Source organism: Juglans microcarpa x Juglans regia, chromosome 1S (genome assembly GCF_004785595.1).
Source record: "Juglans microcarpa x Juglans regia isolate MS1-56 chromosome 1S, Jm3101_v1.0, whole genome shotgun sequence".
Taxonomy (NCBI): Eukaryota; Viridiplantae; Streptophyta; class Magnoliopsida; order Fagales; family Juglandaceae; genus Juglans; species Juglans microcarpa x Juglans regia.
Window position 1 is genome coordinate 28,565,592 of NC_054595.1, and position 27,212 is coordinate 28,592,803.

Sequence of the window (27,212 nt, forward strand, 5' to 3'; positions counted from 1 at the left end):
AATTTTCAGTTATCTCTTATTTAAATTTCTTTGAGCGGCACTATGACCACAGAAAAAGTGGTTTGAAGAAGTGTCCCGAACAGTATATTTTATTTTTATATTTTTATTTTCTTTTATTTTCATATATTTATTTAATTATCGTAAACATTTAAAAAAAATAAAAAATTCACAACATCATTAAAAATCACTTTTTTAATCACTAAAATAAATCATTTCAGACACAAATTCGGGATCAATTTCTATTTTAAACTTGACCCGACGGTCATGTCGAATGTCGATCAGCTTATTAACCTTCTTTCGTTAAGAATTATGTGCAGTGAAGAAGAAAGAAAAGGCTAGAGCACATAACGAGCTTGAGGAAAAGCCGCACAGAAGATGAAGTTTTTCATTCGTATATTTTCATTCTTCAGTACCTCAATACATTGAACCAAATAAATATATATATATATATATATATATGTACAGATTTCTCTAAGGTAAGATGAAAGAGCAAAATCTTGTTCCAACGGTGTATGATGATACAGTTTGTTATGGAGAAATGTTCTGGAAATGGGACACGTGGTGCTCTACCATTTGTCGTGGTGCCCTGCCATCTGTTGCAGAAATATTCTGCTGCTGGAGACAATGGTTGGGTAGTGCGGCTGTGCTCTGCTCCTGCAGGCATGAGGAGGTTATTGCCGTGGCTGCTGGTGTGTGCATGTTTTGTGAATGTCCTGAATCCATTGTTGTGGCCTGGCAAGATCAATTTTCTGTCATAATATTTCGTAACATCATCCCATGCAGATAAAGCCGGAATCATTTAGCTCATTTCCATTACCAAGGCTATGCGCTCTCACTGGTAACCATGCGAAAACCAACGGTTGCATGCTGCTCTTTATTTCGACCATTCCTCTTCCCTATGTAGCAGTAATTGTTGAAGAAATTAGACAGCGAAATAAATAAATACACGCACTCCTGCAGACATTAAAAATTTAACGCGGTTCGACGTACACAGAAAAGAACTCCACTGCTAAATAATAAAACACAGAAAAATATTAGATCACTTAACTCAACTCTCTACTTTTTCTCCAACCTCTCCTCTCTCTCTCTCTCTCTCTTCTCTTCTTCGTTGTGAACGCACGACGATTTGCGGATAATTTTTCCTCAAATTTCGCCACCCACCCACCCACTACTTGATGGCTGTGAATCTTGTTGGCAGACAGTTGGGGAACAAGCCCATGTGGGGGTCCATATGGACCCCATCAGTAACGGAGCCTCTCTCAAGCCGTATTATATACAGAACCACAACACCCTAGTGAAATGCAGCCACTTCAACTAGCGTCATACCTGGAGTGGTAAGCGGCAATGGCATCCACCGAAATTAGCCTTAAGCTCCTTATCGACACAAAGGGTCGCAAAGTACTGTTTGCAGAAGTTGGGAAGGACTTCGTGGATTTTCTATTTGCCCTTCTTTCTTTCCCAGTTGGGACTGTCATTCGGCTCCTCTTAAAGAGTGGTATGGTGGGTTCCCTAAGCAATCTATATGAAAGCATAGAAAAGCTGAATGAGACATATTTGCAGCCTAACCTGAACAAGGACACCCTTCTGAAGCCCAAAGTTGCTGTCACTGCTGGTTATGATGCCCCTCTCTTGCTGACAGAAGATGACTCTATTAACAGAAAGCAATATTACACGTGTTCCAATAACCATCATAATGTGGCTGATAATCCAAAAGCCATTTGTCCTGCGTGTAAACGCTTGATGAATACTGAGATTCCTTTTGTTGCTCCAACGAGGACAAGTGATCAGATATCGTCCGATGAGGGAGGTTTTGTGAAAGGGGTGGTGACTTACATGGTGATGGATGACTTGGTAGTCAAACCCATGTCTACTATTTCCGGTATAACTTTGCTCAACAAGTTCAATGTCCAGGAATTAGGTTCTCTTGAAGAGAGGATGGTTACTTTTGACATGGATGAGGTATATCTATATACGATGCTAATTAATCTTAATTTTTCTCTCACCTTCATTAGGTTTTAATATATTTTGTGGGGACAGAGACGTACGTACTGATCTCCATGTACTTTTATTGCTAGGGTTTGAAGCTGCTGAAGTACTCCCTGAGTTCCAAGACAGTTCTAAGCAGTGTTTTCCTTGGGAATAAAGGGCCATAGGAGCTAGGGGCGATATGGTTGCTTGGAATAAAATCCAAATTATTTCCTTAATTTGGAAGTAGAATGTAGTTTGCTAAACTGTCTCAAGAAAGTGTTGTGTGAGGAGAATATGCTAAAGAGCTGGAATTTTGGTGCTGTTTTTGCTTAACCATCTGGAGATGATTTGGATTAACCTGTTTTTCCTGTTTTGTATTGTGGATTTCTGCGAAAAAGCCAAGATGTTGCCTACTCCGGATGTTTTTTGTTTTTAATTATATCAATTTACCAACAATGTCTTTGGTCACTAAATCAGACAAGGCGTGACTATTCTACCAAAAAGTTTTCTTTAGTTCAAAATGATCAATATGTACAATCAGAACAAGTTATTGCTGAGATTCGCGCGGAACATATACTTTTAGGTTACCTTTGGAACTTAAAATCATCTCAACTCATTTCAACTCATCATTACAAAATTTTCAAATTCCAACACAAAATATAATAAACAATTAAATTTTTTCAAGTCACAAAATAATAATAATATTAAAAAATAATATTCTAATAATATTTTATCATCTTAACTCAACTCAACTCAGTTCAATATTCAAATGTAGCCTTAATTTTAAAGAAAGGGTTCGAAAACATGGCTAAACATTTAAATTTCCCATATGTCACAATTGAAGGTGATTCTCTTCTTGTAGTCTCAGCGATTCAAGGATCATCATCACTTTGGCAAATTTCTACCATCTCTGAAGATATTGTTCTTACCATGTCCTCTCATAAAGGATGATGTTTTAAAAAAATAAATCAATCTCAAGATCGATTTGCGCATTCTGTGGTACAATGGGCCGCAACCAACAATATGATTGGTTGCATACCAATAGCTATTTTACCTTCTTGTATTATACTTCTTGATAGTGGCAAGGACCCTCATTGTTCTGTAACTTAAACCTCTTATTTATAAATATGCAAGCTTGATTAGAAAAAAAAAAATATTTATTCTGACTCAGAAGGAAAAATGTACTGGAGTATCGATGTGCACCATTCATCGGAATTTACATACAGTAACGTGCATCTCTTACCAAAACAAGTCATTTATAGATAGGAAAATTCTATACACTATACTACCATCCCACTTTCATTATACTAAATAAGATGTGACACATTTATAACCATTAAATTATCATTTATTGTATACTTCTTTATCATCTAATGGTAATAAATGTGCCACATACTACTTAGTATTATCAAAATAGGACAAAATCATAGTGTATAGTATTACTCGGATAGGATATTATCAGGAGGTTCGTGCCGCTCTAGTATAGTCCCTTTTTCGCTTCAAAATGGTCAAGGTAAAATTAATGTTAATTCTCTTTTTGTTGAAAAAAGATCTATTTCTAGTATTTCATGTGACAATGATCAAGTAAGACAATATAAAATAGATTAATAAAGATATTATATTAAATTCACATAAAGATCACCAGATTAATAAAAAATATATAAAATAGATTTAGAATAACAATTCCAAAAATGAATAACAACGTTTCTCTTGTCATCTTTTTTTTTCCTTCGGTGTAGAAAATTGAGGGAAGGAACTTCCGTGGGCCTCTAAAAATACTATAGTTACCATTTTAACATCGCGAAAGTCCAGCCCATTATATTGGCTTGGGCTTATGCACGATCTGAATCGAAGTATTCTTTTTTTTTTTTTTTAGTAACAAAATGAAGTAAGGTTATTATTATATATGTAATTCTGTACTGTATATCTAAAAACATTCATCTCCTTCACTGGAAAACCCGACTCTACGGCCGCGGCAGCCCTCACCGTCTCTCACAGGTTACAAATCTTTCCGTCTTCCTAAATGCACATTGTGCTGTGTTATTAATTCAGTTTTTATGTGCGTAAACGGTATTCGATATCACTGTCTCAGATAACAATTATGTTATCTAGATCTGAAACTTAATATTAATGGGGACTAACGCGCTTTCATTTTATAATTTGATTTTTTAGTTGACGAAGTGCTTTGGGTAGAGCTTTCTTCATTCTGCAATGGCTCCTGCTAAAGGTTAATTTCTTCTTCCAATTTCCTTTCTAAGTATTGTTTTGTTTCTTTGTTGAAAGATTCTTGTCGTGGCTTTCTGTTTTTGACCATGATAAAAGTTTTCGTTTGTATAACTGAGTGTGTTGTGCCTCGTACGTGTTTGGATTAGTAATGGCTTAATAATTATGTGTGTGTTGCATCATAATTCCGAGATACGTTTGAATATATTTTTTGGCGAGTCTTCTTACCTTAAACTACATAGTTGGTATCCTCGGATCTTTGGAAAGACACGAGCGCATCTATTATTTGATTTTCTTTTGGGAGCGATGAAGCTGAAACTCCATGGAAATTTTTGAACGAATTGTGATCTACTTTCCAATGTCTGTTGAGTTCACTCCTTTTACCCTTAAAAGTATACATGTATGGCCACAAGTAATATTGCTCATCATCATTTAGCTGTTGCATTTCTTTTTCTTTTGTTTCTTGCTTCTTCCGTGTCTGAATCCCGTGGGATGTGCATTTCTTCGGTTTTTTTTGGATGGGTATATCCATTTGGGTGGGGATACCTTCACTGATCATGTGAGGAGTTCTTTGGAAAAAGATGTCTGGAGTTGCTGATGTACTTAAGTTTAATACTTATCTTTCTGCAGGTGATGTTACTAAAAGGGGTGATCCAAAGGCTCAAGCCTTGAAGGCTGCCAAAGCTGTGAAATCAGGTCCAGTCTTTAAGAAGAAAGCCAAGAAGATCCGGACATCAGTTACATTTCATCGGCCAAAGACATTGGAGAAGGAGAGGAACCCTAAATATCCTCGCATCAGTGCTCCCCCAAGAAATAAGTTGGATCATTACCAGATTCTCAAGTATCCCTTGACTACTGAGTCTGCAATGAAGAAGATTGAGGACAATAACACGCTGGTTTTCATTGTTGACATCCGTGCTGACAAGAAGAAGATCAAAGCTGCTGTGAAGAAGATGTATGACATTCAGGCCAAGAAGGTGAACACTTTGATCAGGTAAATTTCATTAATTCACACTCAAGAGCGTCAAAACAAGTTTAGGTGGTTTACTTCTAGACATTTTTATGAGGCACGAGTTTAACATACATAATCATAGAAGTAATAGTTCCTGTAAACCTTATGTCTTGATTTGAAACCTATCCGCAAGATTTATGTGGGTATATAAGGGACACGCATTGCTGGGCTTTGAACCTTACTAAAAACAATTCATATTTCTGCTGTAGATTGTAAATCCATAGTGCTATACTGCGTTAAAGGTTTAAGATTCATTGCTTTCCCTTCTCCTTTACACTAGGCTTTCACATATAGGACTGGAAACGTTGACTGACTATGTTTTCGGACACCCGGCACTTAAAAAAGAAACATCTATGACTGGAAAAGTTGGATATTTATTTGCTATTTATGTGCTGACCCTTCAATTTTTTTATGCAGGCCTGATGGAACCAAGAAGGCTTATGTTAGGTTGACACCGGACTATGATGCCTTGGACGTGGCGAACAAGATTGGCATCATCTAATTTTAGTACCCCCTTCGTCTTAAGAGATTCATTTCTTGATATGACAGTTTTGTTAGTACGAGGCATTGTGATAGGGCGGGCTCCTATGTCAGTTGTTCATTTAAATTTGTATGGGAAACAATATTTTCTATACGGCTTATACGCTGATTAGAATTTTGGGAAATAGTTGTGGTTCTAATCAGCTAATATAGCAATGCAATTTTTCTTTGCGGGATTTAACATTGATCCTTCCCTTGCTTTCTATGGGGAATATTAGTATATTTTCTATCGACCAAAGTTGACAGAACGATGGTCATAGACTATTGAGATTTTGATGAGAACAATTATACTCATCATCTCACAAAACACGCACTATATCTCTTTTAATTTTTTTTTCCATAACAAGTACACGGCATATGAATGATAAGTAAAACAACTCAATTTATATGTATTTCTGCCGTGAGTGATAACAATAATAAGTCAGGAAGGCAGTTTGGTGCAATACTTTTTTGGCTTAGTATTTGCTTTAGTTGAGTGTCTTATCATTCGGAAATGAGACAGGAAAATGCCATTCATCCTCACCCTCATCGCCCGAGTATCAGCCATCTAGTAGACACGTCATGATCTCACGTTTTACAAAATAATTGAGTTCTATATGGTCATCCCGAACTTCAATATAAAAATTGAAGATTTCTTCCTCCCCGCTTCCCAAAAGAACAAATACCTCGACATATTAAGAGAAAAAGCTTTCCTGCACGAGTTATATATATATATATATATATATATATATATATATATGATCTTCAATGTAATTTCATTTGGAACAACAAAGAACCTGTCATCATGGTACTCGCTCTTTAATAAGTTAATTGAATGAGACACAGTCTTTACCGGAAATTCCATAAAAGAAAGCCAGAAGGCAGAAAGAAATGATTACCGACTGGTAATGGCTCGTGGACAACTCGAGCAAATGCACAGTGGTGCTTGCAGTTCAAAAGTAGATGCTTCTAATCTTATACAGGAAAATTGAGCGGCCACATCAAACATTGAAAATTTTGAAGGAATCAACGACAGTATGCAATTTGTCTTTCATCTTCTCCCACCTCCTCTCATTGGCCCCTGTGGTTAAAGTGTAAAACTTGCCTGCCATAATCAAAGTGATTCTCAGTGAAAAAAAAAAAAAAAAAAAAAAAAAACATAATTTTGTAAAAGATGCTTAATCTTACGTGGCTACCTCAAGACAGTAGCAAAACAAGCTGTTTCATGTGGTATGTCAGTCTCAAATCTCCTAGCCACCACTAATAAATATAGAGTGGTGAGGGGATTACTAATGCTATTCACTTTAAAAGGAGGGATGGAATTAGGCCTAGTGAAAACATGACATCAGATTATACTACCGAGTTGAACATATTACTCTAAAGCAGTTTGACATAGCTTTTGCTGCAAACCAACTTCGTGGGACGATATATGGAATGTGTTACTGATGCAGCTAACATATCCAAATGAAGGAATTGTGCCATACCATTGCCTATGGAGACTGTGCTGAGAGCATGGCGGGTGTAGTTTGGAGCCTGAGCGGTGAACTCAAATGTGTAATAAGCTTTCCCATCGACATCATGCTGTACAATAGAAAGGACAACTGACCAGTTAATTGTCAAGAACAGGTGTCAAGAATAAGCTTTCCCATCCATTCTTCTGCGTGCAAGTAATGTCAAGAACAGGTGTCTACGACAACTGACCAGTTAATACGTCTCTCACTGACCTTGAATGCAATATTGAAGGTAGGCTTACTGAGGCAGAGCCAGATGACAGTAAGATGCTATCTATTCTTATATGAAACTGACAAAAGTTTCTTAATCGTTCCCCATAACACGACAAAGTAAGCATATTTTTCTAAATGTCAACCAACAAAGAAACTGAAAAAGTGTACTCTTCAGCTAAAAAATAGAAAGATGACATAGCATTGGAGTTTCATGGAGACAAAAGTGGACTTGATGTAAAAGACAAACTAACTATGGTCATCCCGAGGAGAACTAAGATACTTCTCTCGTTACTGTACCAAAGAGGTACAGCAAAATATAAATCAAGTTTTGAGAAGAGATGAGACCAAGATAACAAATTGTCATATTACAGGGAATATTATATTTCCATATAAGCATAATTTAAATATACTCTAATTGACCAAACTTTTTTTTTTTTTTTTATAAGTATACTCTGATTAACCAAACTTATGGAGGAATTCAAACCTGTACTGCTTCGATTAGCTTTGTTTTTTGGGAAGGAGGGGCCAAGACCCTTTTAATCAAAGTCTCTGCAATCTGTGATCATTGTATGGTGAGTACGTATCGTGAGTACGTATCAATCAAAACACACACACACACACACACAATATATTATAAAAGAAACAGACACATTAAAATGGTTAAAGATGTTAATTATTTGAAATTTTAAGGCTTACCTCTTGGGGTGGCCCAATGTCTCGAATGTCCAGCTTGCTTGTTGGGATCACATTCACACTTACATTTTCTAATGGCTCAATAACATCTTTAAAAACCTTGTCTTGACCTTCAATTACTACTTCCTGCCAACTCCCAAGACATCAAAACATGGAGGAGCTACTCTTAACTTTTGGTATTTAGCAGTTCACTGACAGATAACTAAACAAAGACTAACATGAGCTGTAGATATAAGAGACAATATAGAAGCAGATAAAACTGCACAAAGCACACCTGCCACCCAAATGGATAAAGAAATTCATATCCATCTTTCTTATCAGTGACTGGCAGAAATCCCTTCTTAGTTTCTGCAGCAACTGAGCCATATCAAGGGTGTACTCTTAGGATATCAGCCATCATTACTTAAGGAAACCAATGCACTACACAGAGAACAGGCGTTGCTTTCCTAGATGAGCACTACGTTAGTACAAAGATATTAAAACCCAACTCCTTGAAAGGCAGACTTTCCAGGAAAACAAAAAACAGGGAAAAAAGGGGTAAAACTAGACGCATAGTTATTAATAATACTTACACGATTTGGAATTTTGATTGAAGATGACAACCCAAGGGGCCACTGTCCCGACAGCTAGCATTTGGCGTCTTCCAGGTCTTTCTGCCATGTTTTTAAAGATACGTGCGTAATCAGTGTCTACCAAAGGTTTAATGCACTAATTACACTGACAGTGGAAAAATGTGGGGAATAAGATAAGACTAATGTTCTATATAGTATTCGGATATCCACATATTTTATATGTATTGGTTTTATACACAATCACGGATCAACCTAGAATCATAACAAGCAATTACAGTCTGCCCAAGGCCATCTAGCCAAAGCACATATCAAGAACTTATCGAAATAATTGACCTATTTCCCTAGGTAAGAGGAACAAAATTTTCATCTCATCTCATTATTATAACTTTTTAAAATTCTCACACAAAATATAATAAACAATTCAACTTTTTCAAATCTAAAAACAATAATAATATTAAAAAATAATATTTTAAACTTTCGTCTAAAACCAAAAATTTCTTATCTCACTGTCCAAACCTACCCTAAACCAAATAGACTTTGGAATTGAATTTAAGATACATAAGTGGCAAACAGCTCGAGGGCATTGACAGGCTAAGTGGAAGTTTGAGTTTCTTGGCATTAAATTAAAGACAAACAATGCACTCCCCAAAATGCTAGGACTGATTACATGCACTGAAAGCCGTGCATTAAAAAATAAAGACGTAGCCACTGTTGCTTTCCTAATTTAAGAAGCAGAGCATTAATTAAAGATTTAAAAGAAAATTTAACCTTGAGAAAGAGACCCTGTTGAGGACGTTGCTGCTTGCGCGTCCTTGACCAGAAATGAAATGCCACCTCTTCGGAAACAAGGCAACGTACTATGCTTCTGTAACTGAGCCATAAAACAAAGGCACTTGAGGAGAAAAGAAAAGAATAAAATGGGGATTTTTGGAGTATAGAGTGGGAGAAAAGAGACTTGAGAACCTGAGGTAAAGAGTCGAGGAACAAAGTCTTTGTAGGTGAGTTTTGCAGAGACGCCATTGTCCTCTCTGCGTGTGAAATGGTGGTAAGAGTTGCGAGTCCAAAAGAGGTTCTCCAAGCTTTGTGGTGGAGAACCCAAGACCTTGTTATCTTATTAGCTTTTTTCTGTCTTTGGTCGATTTATCATATCCGTTACAGGAAGCGTGGAGTGTGGGCAGCTATTCGACACCTGTATTGGGTTCATAGTGGGCCCTGAGATTTGGACCCACTTATCATGGGTCCAAACCTAAAACATCACCACTTTTTTAGCTGCACACTCATTTTGTTATGGATATTTTAAAATTAATAATCCGTTAAAAATATCATTTTACCACCTATTATTAAATGAGACATTGCTCCTTGCGCGTCTTCAGAGCATCTATTTGGTTAAAATTAAAGGATGGTTTAAATTTAAATAATTTTTGTCAAAAAAATTTCACAATTGAGTATTTTTAAGATAATTTGAATTTTAGTTACAATATTTCATCCAATATAATTACTTTATCAAATATTAAAATATTAGTTTCTTATTTTAAATAAATAAATTAAATAAATTATAATATAATTAATATTTAACATTTTGAATATAATTATTAATAATATTTTTTAATATTAACTTAATTATAATATAATTATTATTAACATTTAATTGATAGAATATAAAAATAAAATAAATAAATACATAATATTTTATTATTATATAGAAAGTAAATAAAAAATTTAATATGAGGATTGAGTTTAAATAAAATAAATAAATATAAATTTATGTGATATTAATTAAAATTAAAAGGCATATGTGACCAATCTAACAAGAATGCTACGATCAGAAATGAAATGCCACCTCTTCGGCAACCAGGATGGGTTTAGGCCATGCGTGGGATGACCCATGTGTCAACCTATGATACCGTCCAACTTAGGCATAATTAGGTTGTGTTTAGATATTGAATTGAGTTAAATTGAAATGATAAAATATTATTTTTTAATATTATTATATTTTTAAGATTTAAAAATTTTAAATTATTTATTATATTTCATATTAAAATTTTAAAAAATTATAATAATAAATTAAAACGTATTAAGAAAAGTTAAGAATCCAAACGTACTTGATCTACGCTTCACTCTCTCACCCGAGTTTTCTTTTTCTTATTTTTTTCATGTGATGTTTTTAAGGATGTATTGATAAAAGGATTCAAACTTCAAACCGTTATAATTAAAAATTAAATCCTCTTATCAAAGTTAAAAAATAAAAAAACTAAATCCCATATACAATTCGGTGAAAAAAAAAAAATGGCACCGAATCTGCCAAACAATACCAAACAGCACAGCAGTACAGAAGGAAATACACAGACATGTACATCGTCCACTCGGTCATCCCCAGCAAATGAACATACACGCAAGACGGGCTTTCTATAGCGCTCGGTACCGTACGTACGTACGTACATAAATATCCTCCCCCTTTTGAAAGCATCGCCGGCATTTGACCGTTAACCTGAAAAGAGAGATCCCTTGGTGTCGCCGTGGGTGAGTCAAAGGGTTTTCCCTCGGTCTCTCTCTCTGTCCGTGTCGGCCTTGTTTGACCGGGTCGCGTACCCACCTGCGACGACCCACCCCCATTCTGTTTTCTTCTCCCTTTGCTTTTGGGAAAAAAGCGAAAAAGAATAACAATGATTATATAAAAACGCAAAGCCCGAAACACACTTGCGCTTGAAAATTTATCGGTTGTTATCTGAGGAGGTCAGGGAAGTTAGTGTTTCAGTCAGTTCAAGTCCGACTACGAGTTCGAGTTCGGGAGTTCCGACTTACTCCCCGAAGATGATGATCTCTAGGGGGCTGTTCGGTTGGTCCCCACAGCACATACAGCCATTGACTCCCGTGTCCGAAGTTTCGGAGCCGCCAGAGTCGCCGTCTCCCTATATGGACCAGAGCATGGACACGGCGGGGCAGCAGCTCGAGCCTGAAGAGGAGATCGAGGACCCCGAGGATATCGAGCTGCCACCCGCCGCCGTCCCCTTCTCGCGCCTTTTCGCCTGCGCCGACTGTCTCGACTGGGGCCTCATGCTTGTCGGCTCACTTGCTGCCGCCGCCCACGGCACTGCCCTTGTCGTTTATCTCCACTACTTCGCCAAGATCATTCACGTTCTCAGGATCGGCCCCGGTAGACAAGATGAGCAGTTGGAAAAGTTTAGAGAGGTAATTTACAGCTTTAGAAACCCTAATTTCGCAGTTCTTTTTTCTGGGATGCATCTGTGTTGTATTCGTTCGGCTTCCGATAACATTTTGTAAATGGGATGAATTAGGGTTTTTTAAAATTTAGCGTAACTTCGCCAGATAAGCTTGGCGCAGCTTATTGTCTTTAGTTCACATCACCAACGAGAGAATAAAGAGTTCGGAATTCAGATTCCGTTTGTTTCTTTTTGGTTTTGCTGTTTCATTAATAACCAAGTACTAAGAAGTTCATGATTTTCGGTGAGAAGTTACTTTTATTTTCTCCCTTTTTTCCCTTTTGAACTGGTTTGTCATATGGAAATATCATCTATATTTATTAGGGGACTTATGAGGGTCATCAGAATCTATTATTTGAGGGTGCTGAAGATTTTGTTGTGATCTTCACCTGAAACTCAATAACTCGTTCTTTATTTGTAAATAAAAATGGAATCTCTATTTTCTAGGCTAAAACTTTCAACAGTTCTTATGGCTAAATTGACTGAAGTTATAAGCTAACTATGTTTGCTCAATCTATTCTATCAGGCTTTCCTTATTTTTAAAGGGAAAGATAACTGTTGCTATGGTAATAGAAAGATTCTGGGGTTGATGTAAAAAAGGATATGAGAGGCTTCCACGTTTTAAAGTGCTTCTATAATGTCCAGTTAGTTTTTGTATGTGTAAGTTAGATATAGGTTGCGAGTGTGATTTGACTCATCCCGTATGCATAAGTTGGGTGTTTTGATTTAGTTTCATCTTATTATTAAGAAAATCTTGATGCAAGAATCATATTTCGTTCCATGAAGTATGCAGCATGTCAAATTTCTGTGTGAAATTGATTAGCAGTTTATCCTGTCAAAACATTCCTTCAAATAAACCCCAATGGGTTGGCCCAAGTGGTGAAGGCCTTGGTCTTGGGGTATCACTCCCTTCCAGGTCCAAGGTTCAACATCTCATGGGTGCAAACAATCCTTTGGGGCTACACCTCCTGGTGAAAAGCCAGTGATTTAACTAGTTCCTTATAGGGAAACTTTTGAGGGTGCGGTGCACCAGACTGGGGTTTACTCTGTAGGGGTGGGTCCGAAATGCCTTACCTTGGAGAGGTTTCCCGACATAAAAAAAAAAAAAAAAAAAAAAAAAAAAAACATTCCTTCAAATGACTGAGATACACGTAAACTACAAATACAGCTTGGGTCCCTGGCTTCTGGATTTATTTATTTTTAATTCTAAAGTTTCTATGTGAAGTAAGAAGTATCTTGTTTGACCATATTAACTGGCAATAGTGTGAAAGATCCTTTCCATGGCAGAAAAGTCTAATAGCTAATTGGTGGATTTTTGTTTGTTTTGGACTTGCATTCTCCAATTGCTGTTTTCTCCTTGTTTCTAAGGGAAGTAACAGCCTTCTGTTATTGTGTGTTGCATATTTCGCACTCGTGTGCAGTTTATTTAGTTAGTTTTTGTATTTGATTTAGAAGGTGAAATATGGATTGTTTTCGTTTATGAACTAGAAGTTGAAGATATGAACTTATTCTCATTTGGTTGTGTTATTATTTTGCTGCAGCTTACTTTAACAATCGTGTATATTGCTGTGGGCGTTTTCGTTGCTGGTTGGATTGGTAAATTATTTATCAAGATTAGTCATTACCACACTACTATTTCTGTGTCATATTTGCAGTCTTTAATACTAATGTTTTTTTTGGTGTGCGTGCACGTGTGTGTGTAATAGAGGTTTCATGCTGGATACTTACTGGGGAAAGGCAGACTGCTGTCATCAGGTCAAGATATGTTCAAGTGTTACTTAACCAAGACATGAGTTTTTTCGATACCTATGGGAACAATGGGGACATTGTGAGTCAAGTACTGAGTGATGTGCTGCTTATTCAATCTGCTCTTAGTGAAAAAGTATGTTAAGATAACATATTCCCGCATTTTTCTTAATTCTTTTACTCTCTCTCTCTCTCTCCATTCGATGTTTTGTCTAAACTGTTTATTGGCCTCTAATGATACAGGTTGGAAATTATATTCACAATATGGCTACGTTTTTCAGCGGTCTTGTTCTTGGTTTTGTCAACTGTTGGCAGATTGCACTCATAACATTAGCGACTGGTCCATTCATTGTAGCTGCTGGAGGAATATCAAATATTTTTCTTCACAGACTTGCTGAGAATATCCAAGATGCATATGCTGAAGCAGCTAGCATTGCTGAACAGGTCTATTTATATTGCTCTTTCCATTTAACATAGCTCCCTCTCCCCCAAAACAAAACAATGAATAAAGAAAATAGAAATGAAAAATAAACAAATACTATCATTCCTGGTCTTTGAAGGATAATCTATCTCACATGCTATGGATGTAATGTTCTATTTTTGTAAATTTGGCTCATTATTCTTCTCATTGTATCTCTAGATCTGCGTTGATGTGATTCCTTTGAAGTTGTGGAGTTTAAAATTAATATGCTGAATGGTTGTGCCCAGACAAATTTTTTTGCAGCTGTTTCTGGTCTTTGTAAGACTATTTTTTGGGTAGTTTCCTTTGGTTTTTGCATTCATTAAGGGGAAAAGTCTTTATTTTTTACCCACCCGTGGGTAGCCCATGTGGTAAGGGCAAACTTGTGTGCATGAGCCCCATGTCACAGGTTCGATTCTCCCTGTGATCAAACTGCGATTTAAGTGAGAGGCCATGGCGGTGGGTTGCTGTGCTAGTCTCCCCCGGGGTTTAGGTTCCATGGGTGAGTCTTAAGGGCTCTGCTGTGAGGTGGTTCCCCTGTCATTTAAAAAAAAAAAAAATCTTTATTTTTTCTGTTGTTATTTTATGTACGGAAGTATCTGTGTTATTTATATTCGAATTAGAGTGAGATCGTTGTTTTTGTTTTAAATATTGATTTCCCCTTTACATTATTAAAAGTCACCAACCAATGCTTTTTAATAAAAAAGTCAAACTATGGTGGTGGTGACTTAGGCATAGGCCTAACCCTGTCCTCCTGCCTTCACAACAATTATAGACTGTCTTTTGATAAGTAACAATAATAGACTGTCTCGAAATGAATGATTGACAGTATCTCCTTGTTGAGTTGGCTGTAAAGTGATAGATAGTAAGGGATTTATATATCAGACTTGGCTGAGGGGCCTTGGCAATGTGCCATTACTTTGTACTACAAGAAACCAACAGCGTATCCTTTTGGTTGTAGTTGATAACAGAGTATCTTTCTGACTACTGAAAGGGTAACTCATTTATTTGTTTTTTAAGGAAGAAAGATTGGGCTGTCTTTCCCTAGAAGCCCTATAAGAGTTGCTGGCCATGTATGGCTCCTGAGTGGCTTCTCAGTGAATGTTTCAAAATAGAAGGATGAAGAAATAGAAAGAGAAACAGATGTAGATTAGGGGAAATTGAATGCTTGTAAGACTCGTTGGTAATTGGTAACTGAAATAAATATTTAACTAGTAATGATTTATACAAACTTATTTTCTAAAATATCTATGGAATTTTTACTCATAAAAAAAACAATATCTATGGAATATTTCTTTTTTTCCGTCACCGCATATGTTTTGGTTAGATCCTATTAGTGGTTTTCCAGTATTATGTTGTAAATAATCTTCATAGTATGTCAATAGAGGTATAGGTTTATAGCACTGTCAAAAAAAAAAAAAACTTGCGAGGCTCAATTTTGTCCGAGCAATTTGTCAACTACCCAAAGATGTACAAGACCTGTTTGGTTTTATTCTCTGAAAGCACTTTTCCTCTTCATAGAGAAATCCAAAAACAGCTTTTAGAAGGCTATTCTTGTTAACATCAATGTTCACAATTCCCTATAAAAAAACATCAATGTTCATAACATGGTTGTGAAGGGTTTCTGTTTTCCAAAGTTATTTTTCATGGACACAAGCAATGCCTTTCTGTTCCTTGTTGGCTGCTACTTTGAGCATATATTTGTTGAAAATGGTGACTCAAATTACTTCCTGTAAAATTTTCTTTTATGAAGTGACAGGTAAGTAGTTCAAATAATGGCAACAATTTTTTATTATGCTTGTGGTCATTTTGATGAAGTATTTAATGCCAGTGATTCTGAAGCGTGAATAATTTCTTGAAACATGTAGGCAGTCTCCTATATTAGGACGTTGTATGCCTTTACAAACGAAACGTTGGCAAAGTATTCTTATGCAACATCACTACAAGCAACTCTGAGATATGGTATATTAATAAGCCTTGTGCAAGGACTTGGTCTCGGATTTACATACGGGCTTGCAATATGTTCTTGTGCCTTACAACTGTGGGTTGGAAGGTTCCTGATTAAACAAGGAAAAGCTCATGGTGGTGAAATCATAACAGCCCTATTTGCTATAATTTTAAGTGGCCTGTAAGTATTGTGCTTAAACTTGTGTGTCCTGACCATCATTCCCACCATTTTTCTAATGGGTTATTTTTTATAGGGGGCTGAATCAAGCTGCAACAAACTTCTATTCATTTGAGCAGGGACGAATTGCTGCCTATAGACTTTTTGAGATGATAAGCAGATCATCCTCTACGGTTAATCAAGACGGAATCACCCTGGATTCAGTTCAAGGAAATATCGAGTTTAGGAATGTATATTTCAGCTATCTGTCTCGTCCCGAAATCCCTATTTTGAGTGGGTTTTATCTTACCGTACCTTCTAGGAAAGCTGTGGCACTTGTTGGCAGAAATGGCTCTGGAAAAAGCAGTATTATCCCACTCATGGAGCGGTTTTATGATCCTACATTAGGTATGATAGTCTTCATATGCACCTTTTATTGTTTTCTCTGTTTTTTGGTGTACGTTTGTATGTGTTGAATTGGGAGAGGTTGGGCAGTACAATGATCATATTTGTTACCTTCTACAAAGGTGCATATAATATACCAGGAAGGGCTTACACTGGAAATCCTTAGTATGGTTTCTGATTCCTATGGTTTTTCATTCTGTGGTGCAGGAGAAGTTCTTTTGGATGGAGAAAATATTAGGAACCTGAAATTGGAATGGCTAAGAAGCCAAATAGGTCTAGTAACCCAGGAGCCTGCCTTGCTAAGTTTGAGTATAAGAGACAATATTGCTTACGGACGGGATGCTACCTTTGATCAAATTGAAGAAGCTGCTAAAATAGCGCATGCACATACTTTAATCAGCTCGCTTGAGAAAGGATATGACACACAGGTAAAATTTGAAAGACAAAAATATCAGTTTAAACCTATATGTCTTGGCATTGTCTGTATCATTTCATGTTTTTGTGGCCTCGATAAAGTTAAAAATTTGTATTTCAGGTGGGCAGAGCTGGTTTAGAATTAACGGAAGAGCAGAAAATAAAACTGTCTATTGCTAGAGCAGTACTTCTAAATCCATCGATTCTTCTGCTTGATGAAGTTACTGGTGGACTTGATTTTGAAGCTGAAAGAGCTGTTCAGGAGGCTCTAGATCTCCTCATGTTGGGACGTTCAACTATAATAATAGCTCGGCGACTTAGTCTTATAAAAAATGCTGATTACATAGCTGTGATGGAGGATGGTCAACTTGTTGAAATGGGTACGCATGATGAATTATTGACCCTCGACGGCCTATATGCAGAGCTTCTCAAATCTGAAGAAGCAGCAAAACTTCCTAGAAGGTATAACACGAGCAAACTGTGCACTTGCTGACATAGAGTATTGTGGGTGATTGGGTGGAAGTAACAAGTTTAAGCATTTTCAAGGAGATATTTTCTGTTGACTTTTGGAGTTTTCTGCTAGAAAGTTAATTGCAGTTCTCTTTAATCCTTAATAATTTTTTTCCTTTTTGATAAGTTACATTTTGATGGGTTCTGTTTTCGTAACTATGTCCAGGATGCCTTTGAGAAACGATAAGGAGACTTCAACTTTCCAAATTGAAAAGGATTCTTCTGCAAGTTACAACTTCCAAGAACCATCATCTCCTAAAATGGTCAAATCGCCTTCTCTCCAGAGAATTCCTGGCATATTCCGTCCCCCGGATAGCACTTTTAACTCGCAGGATTCACCAAGAGTTGGGAGCCCACCACCAGAGAAGATGCTGGAAAATGGTCAGCCGATGGATGCAACCATTAAAGAACCATCAATAAGAAGGCAGGATAGCTTTGAAATGAGATTACCGGACCTACCCAAGATTGATGTTCAGTCTACACATCGACAAATGTCAAATGGTTCAGGCCCTGAATCCCCTGTTTCACCCCTTTTGACATCTGATCCCAAGAATGAACGTTCACATTCGCAGACTTTTAGCCGACCAGATAGTCAATCTGACGAATTTCCAGTGAAAACGAAGGAAGCAAAAAATACACAGCATCACAAAGCACCATCATTTTTTAGGTTGGCAGAGCTTAGTCTTGCAGAGTGGCTCTATGCTGTATTAGGAAGCATTGGTGCTGCTATCTTTGGTTCTTTCAATCCTCTTCTTGCTTATGTTATTGCACTGATAGTGACGGCATATTATAGACGGGATGGTCATCACTTGCGGCAGGAAGTAGATAGATGGTGCTTGATCATTGCCTGCATGGGTATAGTGACAGTTGTTGCCAATTTTTTGCAGCACTTCTACTTTGGTATAATGGGGGAGAAGATGACTGAGCGAGTTCGTAGAATGATGTTCTCAGGTGCATGTCTATTGCATTTTCTCCTAGTAGTTTTCTCGAGATGACCATTTTTTTTTATTCCCCTTACATAATTCCATGATGTGACAGCAATGTTGCGCAACGAAGTTGGATGGTTTGATGAAGAGGAAAACAGTGCTGACACATTATCCATGCATTTGGCAAATGATGCTACATTTGTGAGAGCAGCTTTTAGCAACCGGCTTTCCATATTTATACAAGACAGTGCTGCTGTTATTGTGGCTGTTCTTATTGGGATGTTGCTACAATGGCGATTGGCACTTGTGGCTTTGGCAACAATTCCGGTTCTCACTGTTTCTGCCATTGCACAGGTTTGCATCACCTCTACTTGCTTCCCATTACAAATCTATCTACAGATATAATTTGCAAAGCAATAGCTTTGAACCTGTTGAGCCACACCATCCATTCATGTGTTAAATGATCATAAATTTAAAATAATTATAAAGTTCATAGAATTTTAAAGGTCATTGATAATGTTTCAGTGAAAATGTCTGTTGTCTTCCACTTTTTTGGGAACATCTGAAAATAATACAAATTCTGTTTGGCATGTGTGGGAAAACCTGATATACTTTAACAATTCTTTTTATGATATAGACACAAGGGTATTGACAAAATACCTAGACTTCTGAAGAAGGAAATAATTTTTATTTTTTGATAAGTTAAAAATTTTATTAAACACAATGTAATAGGTGAAGTCCAAGTACACATGAAGTATACAAAAGAATCACCTTATTACATTCTAATACTAGGAAAGCGAAGACAAGAACTCGTTTACAGTCCTCCCTTGAGTACAATAGCAGAGAACCAGCTAAACAGAGTGCTTATAAAAAACTTCCAAAATTCATCTATATTGTGTTCTCTATTATTAAAGCACCTCTCGTTTCTTTCCAACCAAATACACCATATAATACACAAAGGCATCATTTTCCATGCGGCTGCCACTTGGGAACAAGTATGCATTTGAAAGTTGGTCCAGCTTGCTAGAAAGTTGACCACTGCTTTTGGCATAACCCAGCTCAGCCCAACCCTTCCAACACTCCATCCTACAGCACTTTAGCCATTTCACAATGAAGGAGTAGATGGTTCAATGATTCTGCTTCTTTCCTGCACATAAAGCACCAATCCAAAACAATCATTCGGCGCTTCCTCAAGCTATCTATAGTCTGAGTATTCCCCATTGCTGCTGTCCATACAAAAAAAGCCACTCTTGTCGGAACATGAGCCTTCCAAATCCTCTTCCAAGTAAAGCAAATATGGTGCTGATTTAGTATCGCCTTATAGTATGACCGAACCGTAAAGTTTTTAGAGGCTGTTTGTCTTCAGCATAGTTGGTCCCTGCCCTGTCTTCTTATCTCCACCGAATACAACAATCTGAAAAAATCAGGAACTTCCTCTACTTCCCAATCCTGGGCAGATCTGGAGAAGCTTACATCCCAAAGCACCACTTCATTGGAAAAACCCATCAACTCTGAAACAGAAGCTTGCTTATTAGTCGCCAATCTGAAGACAACTAGAAAGGCTCTAGACAACTCAGTATCCCCGCACCAAACATCAGACCAGAATCTGATTTTTGAACCATCACCAACCGTAAAGTTAACTTGTTTGAAGAAACAGCCCCAACCTTTCCTAATAAACTTTCATAGACTCACTCCATACGAACCCCTACACTCCTTGGTGCACCAACCTCTCCAATCACTACCATACTTTCAATCGATCGCCCCCCTCCACAATGCTTCCTCTTCCCCATGGTATCTTCATAGTCATTTCCCCAACAACGCCTTATTAAAACTACATAAGCTATGATTACCCAAACCTCCATCAATAATCGGCAACAAACTTTTTTCCAACTCACTAAGGGGAGTTTTAGTCTCTTTTCCGATGCCTCCCCACAAAAATTCTGAATACAATTTTTCAATACGATTGGCCACGTCAACTGGTAAAGGGAATCAAGAAAGGAAGTAGGTAGGGATATTAGAAAGAGTACTCTTTAAAAGAGTAATCCTACCCCCTTTAGATAAATATGTCATTTTCCATGCTGCCAACTTCCTCTCTATCTTCTCGACCACCCCATCCCAAATGTGTTTGGCCTTAAAAGATGCACCTAGCGGTAGTCCCAAGTATTTTATGGGAAGAAAAGTAACTTTACACCATTGAAATTCTAGCAAGTGATGAATGTTATGGACTTCTCCCACCGGTACCAACTCCGATTTACTCAAAGTTCACTTTTAGTCCGGAGATGGCTTGAAAACACAGTAGATAACCCTCAAAACTTGAATTTGTTCCCCAACAGTCTCACAAAAAATAAGGGTATCATCAGCAAAAAGCAAGTGTGATATTGTAGTAAGGCCATTAGAATTAGATCCCACTGAAAAACCCGAGATAAAGCCTCCTCCTACCACTGCATCCACCATACGACTCAATGCCTCCATAACAATATCAAATAGGAAGGGAGATAAGGGATCTTCCTGCCTCAAACCTCTTGAACTCGAAAAATACCCACAAGGTTGCCCGTTAACAAGCACAGAAAAACAGACAATTGAAATACAATGGCTTATCCAGCCACACCACTTGTCTTCAAAGCCGCATCTTCTAAGCATGTACAAAAGAAAATTCAAGTTTACATGATCGTATACTTTTTCCATGTCCAACTTACAAAGAACCCCCAGTGCCCTTCCCGCATGCGACTATCTACACATTCATTTGCAATCAACACTGAATCTATGATTTGTTGTCCTCTAACAAAGGAGTTTTGAGATTTAGAAATGATCTTCTCCATCACTTTGCTCATTCTATTTGCTAACACCTTTGAAATAATCTTCTAGACGCTGCTTACCAAACTGATTGGGCGAAACTCCTTCAACTCCGAAGCACCCACTCTCTTTGGGATCAAGGCAATAAAAGTGGCATTCAAAGTCTTCTCAAAGTTTTGAAACTCATAAATTTCATGAAACACCTTCATCACATCCTCCTACACAATCTCCCAACAATCTTGGAAGAATGCCATAGAAAACCCATCTGGCCCTGGAGCTTTATCTCTCCTCATTCCACAAACCACCTGATGCACCTCAAGCTCTTCAAACGGCCTCTCAAGCCAACTTGCTGAAAAATCATCCACCGCTGCAAAGTTTAATCCATCAATCTTAGGTCTCCAAGCTTCCGTCTCACTTAGGAGAGAACTAAAAAACTGCACAGCGTGCTCTTGGATCTTGGTAGGTGAGGATAGCAGATTATTTTCAGTTCTTAAAAACTCAATAGCGTTGTTACGTCGATGAGAATTAGCCATTTTTTGAAAGAAGCTAGTGCACTTATCCCCCTCTTTAAGCCATATAACTCTCGACTTTTGCCTCCATGATATTTCTTCCCTTAAAAGACCCTCTCAAGTTCTATTTTTACTTCATTTTTCCTAGACAAACTCCCCTCACTATCCCCATCAACTTCCAAGGATTGAAGCTCATCCCAAAGGGTTTTTTTCTGCTGCTCAACATTCCCAAAAACCTCCTTATTCCATATCTTCAAATCAGCTTTTAAAGTTTTGAGTTTACTAGCCAAAACAAAACTAGGAGTCCCCTCAAACTGATATGACAACCACCAACTTTTTACCTTATCAATGGAGCCCTCAACTTCCAGCCACATATTCTCAAACTTAAAATACCGTTTGCCGCCATGAATACCCCCACACTCAAGAATAATGGGAAAGTGGTCCGATCCTACCCTTGGAAATCGTTTTTGGCACAATTTCGGATAGTGAACTTCCCTTGATGATGATACTAAAAATCTGTCCAGTCTTGAACTGCCTCTAGAATTGGACCACATATACTCACCCCCACCAACAGCAAATCCAGCAGTTCCAAATGAAAGATCAGCTGTGAGAAAACCTCCATAGCTGTAGTCATTGAAGATAGACCCTCCCGCTCACTTGGAAAACGAACTATATTGAAATCTCCACATATACACCAAGGTAAATCCCACAAAGAATACAGCCCTGATACTTCATCCCATAGCAAGTTTCTATCCCGATCCCTATTGGGACCGTATACACTTGCTAATGTCCATGACCACCCATCTTCCATGTTTCTTAATACACATGCCACCAAGTAATTCCCAATGCACTCTTTTACCATCTCAACAACTCTACTATCCCACATGACTAGCACTCTACCAGAAGCACCCGAAAAGGCTAAATAAGTCCAGCCTACAAAAGAACCTCTCCACAAGCTATTGATTACAGTCCTGGAAATAATTTCCAATTTTGTTTCTTGGAGGCATACGACATCGATCTTCCATCTATGAATAATGGATCTAATGCGAAGGCGTTTATTGACCTTATTGATCCCTCTTACATTCCAAGACAATATTTTAGCCTTTATTAACTGGAATAGCTTCCCTCCCCTTTGATCTGTCCCTCCCCAAAGTACCTCTTTATTGTCATAATTAATAGAACAATGCAATCGTTTCAACTCCCCTCCTTTCTCACAGTTGACTTCTCAGCCGTGGATCGACCAGCTTCAATGGCTACTAAAAGAGCCATCAATTGTTCTTCATAACCATCATAAAAGAGACCCACACAACTTTGAATCTCCACTTTTTAAAAAACCCAGTCTGAAGTTTCCTTGGACACAATTTGGAGAGGAGTCATCTGTAACGGTGATAAACTACCCATCTCCTCCTCATAAATAGCTACTTCAAACTGTGGGTCCAAAACCAACCTATCCTGCTTTTCCATATCGGGCAGTTCAAACTCAACCTGCCTGCTTCCCTCTAAATTCAGAAAATGCTTTAGTAGACTATTATCCCCTTCCACCAGCCTCATGTGAGTGTCCACAGAGATCAGAGCCTCCTTTTGTCCCTCAGTAGCCTTGACAATTTCCCTTGTCTCCCTTTCCAGAACATGGTGGACCATCTCTAACTCACCCGAGGCTTCATTTGTAACTATCGGCTCTTTCTGTGCCAGAGGTGGAAACACCTATGCGATTATCGATGCCGCAATAGAGTCTTAGTAGTGAGCTGATACAGCCTTGCCTTTGCTCTCGAGAAGCTAGCCTATACTCATCAAGGTTGACGTCAGAATCTCACTATTTACCTCCGGCGACCAAATCTGTGCTGGATCTGAGACGATGGGAGCTAAGCTAACGGTAGATCTTCTTGAGTTCACCCCTCCAAGCTCCACCGAACCTGATGCCGGCGGCTGTGCTTTCGTTGAAGCTTTGAGGACCTTCAATGCCACAGTTTGAGGCTTCACCGGCGACGGTGGTGCTGACCCACACGCCGCTGGGCCCACCCTGAGCTGCGTCTTCTTCCTCCACGCGAAATCCTTGGGTAGCCCGCCCGAGTTTATGTTGAGACTGGGCCTTCCCCTTAGGCCCATGTACCTGGCCCACACCCAACGGCTCATTCCCCCTCTTCATAAGAGATTACTCTGGCCCACTCCCCAGGCCCAAACCCGGCCCCATGACTTCTTTACCCAATACGTACCGTATCATCCCGTTTACTTTAACGGCCATCTCTTCTAATGCAACCTGCATGTCTCGTAAATCCTTCAAAACACTTACTTCATATTGCCTAGGCAACCTTCTAGCATCTCCCTCTAGCCTCTGAGCACCTACCAAAACGGGAGCATCTCCTGCTCTTTGCAGGTCTGCTGAAGCAGAAAGTCACGCATCTCGAGGTGTCTGCACAACCTCCATGTATGACCGAGCCAACGGGAATGCTACTGTTGAAGAAGATCGTAGACTTCTCCCCTGACCACCTTTGTTGCCCACCTCCCTCAAGGCCATCACAAGCTTCCTCCACCCCATTCCATCCCTTTCCCCAGGGATAAAGATGAAACTCCAGTGCCCTCCTCCACTATACTCCACCAAGGCCAAGAAACTGTCGCAGGAGTTGGAACCCTGTTGCGTGATGTACCCTCTGTTTCCGTCCCTATAAGCAGAGTAATACACCTTACTCCCATGCTTAAAACATTCCTCCAGTGCTCTTGAGACCCAACGTGCTGTGTCCAAACCCGACCTCAAGTTTTGCCATCCTTTCCAGTCCCTCTCAGTGATAAGCACATCACGCCCCTCTGCCCATATCTCAAACACCTTTGATTCAATTGCTATACTTCTCACAGAAGGCATTATCTTTCCAAGGATATGTTAGACACCCCACCGTCAAGAACCCACAACCACCATGGACTACGTGAGCTTATGGAAGGAGATATTGTGTACGGAGAGAAAAACTAAGGAGAGAGAAAAGTAACTCAATATATAACCGCTTTTCAATAAGTATAATAAAACATAGAGATCTTGAAGAAGGAAATAATAAACTCCTATTTGCAAGAAGAAGCAAGAATCGAAATCCCATCTAAGCTTTTACTTTATCTAAGCCAACGCCCATCACATATGTGTCCCACAACAACAGTTTATGCATCAAGCCTGTGTCTACGTAACATCATCCCACACAAATTGTATTCTCATTGATTTTTCCAAATAATTAATTTGAAACGTTCTTTGTTAATAATGGAGTGGTTTTTCCAAGTCTTCAACGCAGTTGCTTACATTGCAGCACAATGTCTATATCAAGTTTTAAGTGATATCACTATAATGTCTTTATATTTGAATGTACTTTTTTCTGATCTTTTACTCAACTTGTTGACCTGCCTGGATATATGAAATCTCTGCCAGTCTAGTATTCTGGTATTCTGGTAGATATAAGAATTATTTAGGGGCTGAGTTTTGTTTGTATGATCCACTTTGATGCATTCTTTTTTCTATTGAAGCAATTTTTGTACCAAAAATAAAAGGAAAAATGTTTAAATCTTGCAGAAATTGTGGCTTGCTGGATTTTCAAGGGGCATCCAGGAGATGCACAGGAAGGCATCTTTGGTCCTTGAGGATGCAGTTAGAAACATATACACTGTTGTAGCATTCTGTGCTGGTAACGAGGTAATGGAGCTGTACATGTTTCAACTGAAGAAAATATTTAAACAGAGTTTCCTTCATGGAATGGCCATCGGTTTTGCTTTTGGCTTTTCACAGTTTCTTCTTTTTGCCTGTAATGCGCTTCTTCTCTGGTACACCTCATACTCTGTTAAACATCGCTATATGGACGTACCTACTGCTATCAAGGAATATATGGTTTTTTCTTTTGCAACATTTGCACTGGTGGAGCCTTTTGGATTGGCTCCATACATACTTAAACGACGAAATTCTCTTATTTCGGTCTTTGAAATCATTGATCGAGCTCCTAAGATTGACCCAGATGATAACTCAGCATTGAAGCCACCTAATGTTTATGGAAGCATTGAGTTGAAAAATGTTGATTTCTGTTACCCTACACGCCCAGAAGTTTTGGTTTTGAGCAATTTCAGTCTGAAGGTCAATGGGGGACAAACTGTGGCTGTGGTGGGAGTGTCAGGGTCTGGGAAGAGTGCCATAATATCTCTGATCGAGAGATTTTATGATCCTGTTGCTGGTCAGGTCCTACTGGATGGGCGAGATTTGAAACTTTATAATTTGAGATGGTTGAGGAACCACTTAGGTCTTGTTCAGCAGGAACCAATTATCTTTTCGACGACTATAAAGGAAAATATAATATATGCAAGGCACAATGCTAGTGAAGCAGAGATGAAAGAGGCTGCTAGGATAGCAAATGCTCACCATTTCATCAGCAGTTTGCCTCATGGTTATGACACACATGTGGGGATGAGGGGTGTGGATCTGACCCCAGGCCAGAAGCAGAGGATTGCAATTGCTCGGGTAGTGCTAAAGAATGCACCCATTTTGTTAATAGATGAAGCAAGCTCCTCCATTGAGTCTGAGTCAAGTCGGGTGGTGCAGGAGGCTCTTGATACATTGATCATGGGGAACAAAACAACCATTCTGATAGCCCATAGAGCTGCAATGATGAGGCATGTAGACAACATTGTAGTTCTGAATGGAGGGCGAGTTGTAGAGGAAGGGACCCATGATTCTTTGCTGGCAAAGAATGGTCTGTATGTGCGCCTGATGCAACCTCATTTTGGGAAGGGTTTGCGTCAACACCGACTTGTTTAGAATCAGTTTTGTGATTGTTTAGGTCTGATTCATCTACAGTTCTCACTCTGCTCATTTTGAATTACCTGGATATCCATGTGAACCGTCTCATAATATTGGAGTTCAGAGTGGGTGGGGAGAGAAATGAGACTGATGAGACGCTTAACAAATTTTATAGTGCAGGGTGAGTTGGTATATCCAGTGGCGGCAGTGCTAGTTACATTGTTCAAAAGTAGGTTTTATAAATAGGTTTTTTGAAGTCGGTTATATTCTTTTGGAGGCGAGCATCACTAGGTTGGCATTGTGCTCCGTCTCCGGGTTATATTGATTTGCTTCTCAAGCAGAAAGTGGGTTGGAGTTAATTCTAGATTTTTACCGAGGTGTGGTTTTCATTTTGCATTCATTTTTAGCAAACTTCTTTGACTCTGTCTCTCTCTCTCTCTCTCTCTCTCTCCCCCCGGCTTCCATGTTGAATTTTACTTCTTCCTGTAAGTTTTGCTTTCCATCTGTGGAAATGTAGAAAGAAGTTAAAGAGGTGTTAGAAGTTGTAATCTTTGTAAATAGCTACTTGTAATTTACAAGCTATTCAGTTTTGCCGGTTTGATCTAACGAGTTAAAATATGCCAAGAAAGTGCCATTGTTGGACGCTCTGTGAACAGT

General features: G+C 38.4%; 4 protein-coding genes across 5 annotated transcripts; 3 read left to right on the forward strand and 1 right to left on the reverse strand.

Annotated features, from left to right (window-relative positions):
- The first annotated feature begins 1,081 nt into the window (after positions 1 to 1,081).
- Positions 1,082 to 2,384, forward strand: LOC121246352. Its single transcript, XM_041144476.1, has 2 exons — positions 1,082 to 1,959; positions 2,076 to 2,384. Exons 1-2 carry the CDS (start codon positions 1,345 to 1,347, stop codon positions 2,151 to 2,153), a joined length of 693 nt encoding a protein of 230 aa, XP_041000410.1. The 5' UTR covers positions 1,082 to 1,344; the 3' UTR covers positions 2,154 to 2,384.
- Positions 2,385 to 3,846: 1,462 nt separating this feature from the next.
- On the forward strand, positions 3,847 to 5,924 carry LOC121246353 (60S ribosomal protein L23a-2-like). 2 transcript variants are annotated; one of them, XM_041144477.1, is made up of 4 exons: positions 3,847 to 3,966; positions 4,141 to 4,195; positions 4,822 to 5,185; positions 5,621 to 5,924. In XM_041144477.1, exons 2-4 carry the CDS (start codon positions 4,180 to 4,182, stop codon positions 5,703 to 5,705), a joined length of 465 nt encoding a protein of 154 aa, XP_041000411.1. In that variant the 5' UTR covers positions 3,847 to 3,966; positions 4,141 to 4,179; the 3' UTR covers positions 5,706 to 5,924. The 2 variants fall into 2 exon arrangements, with proteins under 2 accessions (XP_041000411.1, XP_041000412.1); XM_041144478.1 differs by having other exon boundaries at positions 3,961 to 4,027.
- Positions 5,925 to 6,520: 596 nt separating this feature from the next.
- Positions 6,521 to 9,836, reverse strand: LOC121246354 (psbP-like protein 1, chloroplastic). Its single transcript, XM_041144479.1, has 8 exons — positions 9,675 to 9,836; positions 9,480 to 9,582; positions 8,712 to 8,792; positions 8,414 to 8,496; positions 8,143 to 8,265; positions 7,931 to 8,002; positions 7,207 to 7,303; positions 6,521 to 6,827 (listed from the first exon to the last, which is right to left on the reverse strand). The coding sequence occupies exons 1-8, from the start codon at positions 9,729 to 9,731 to the stop codon at positions 6,724 to 6,726; spliced, it is 720 nt and encodes a 239-aa protein (XP_041000413.1). The 5' UTR covers positions 9,732 to 9,836; the 3' UTR covers positions 6,521 to 6,723.
- Positions 9,837 to 11,072: 1,236 nt separating this feature from the next.
- On the forward strand, positions 11,073 to 27,208 carry LOC121246356 (ABC transporter B family member 20). Its single transcript, XM_041144480.1, has 11 exons — positions 11,073 to 11,900; positions 13,474 to 13,528; positions 13,639 to 13,814; positions 13,922 to 14,122; positions 16,007 to 16,266; positions 16,340 to 16,650; positions 16,855 to 17,075; positions 17,183 to 17,523; positions 17,738 to 18,522; positions 18,610 to 18,851; positions 25,344 to 27,208. The coding sequence occupies exons 1-11, from the start codon at positions 11,523 to 11,525 to the stop codon at positions 26,571 to 26,573; spliced, it is 4,200 nt and encodes a 1,399-aa protein (XP_041000414.1). The 5' UTR covers positions 11,073 to 11,522; the 3' UTR covers positions 26,574 to 27,208.
- The last annotated feature ends 4 nt before the right edge of the window (positions 27,209 to 27,212 follow it).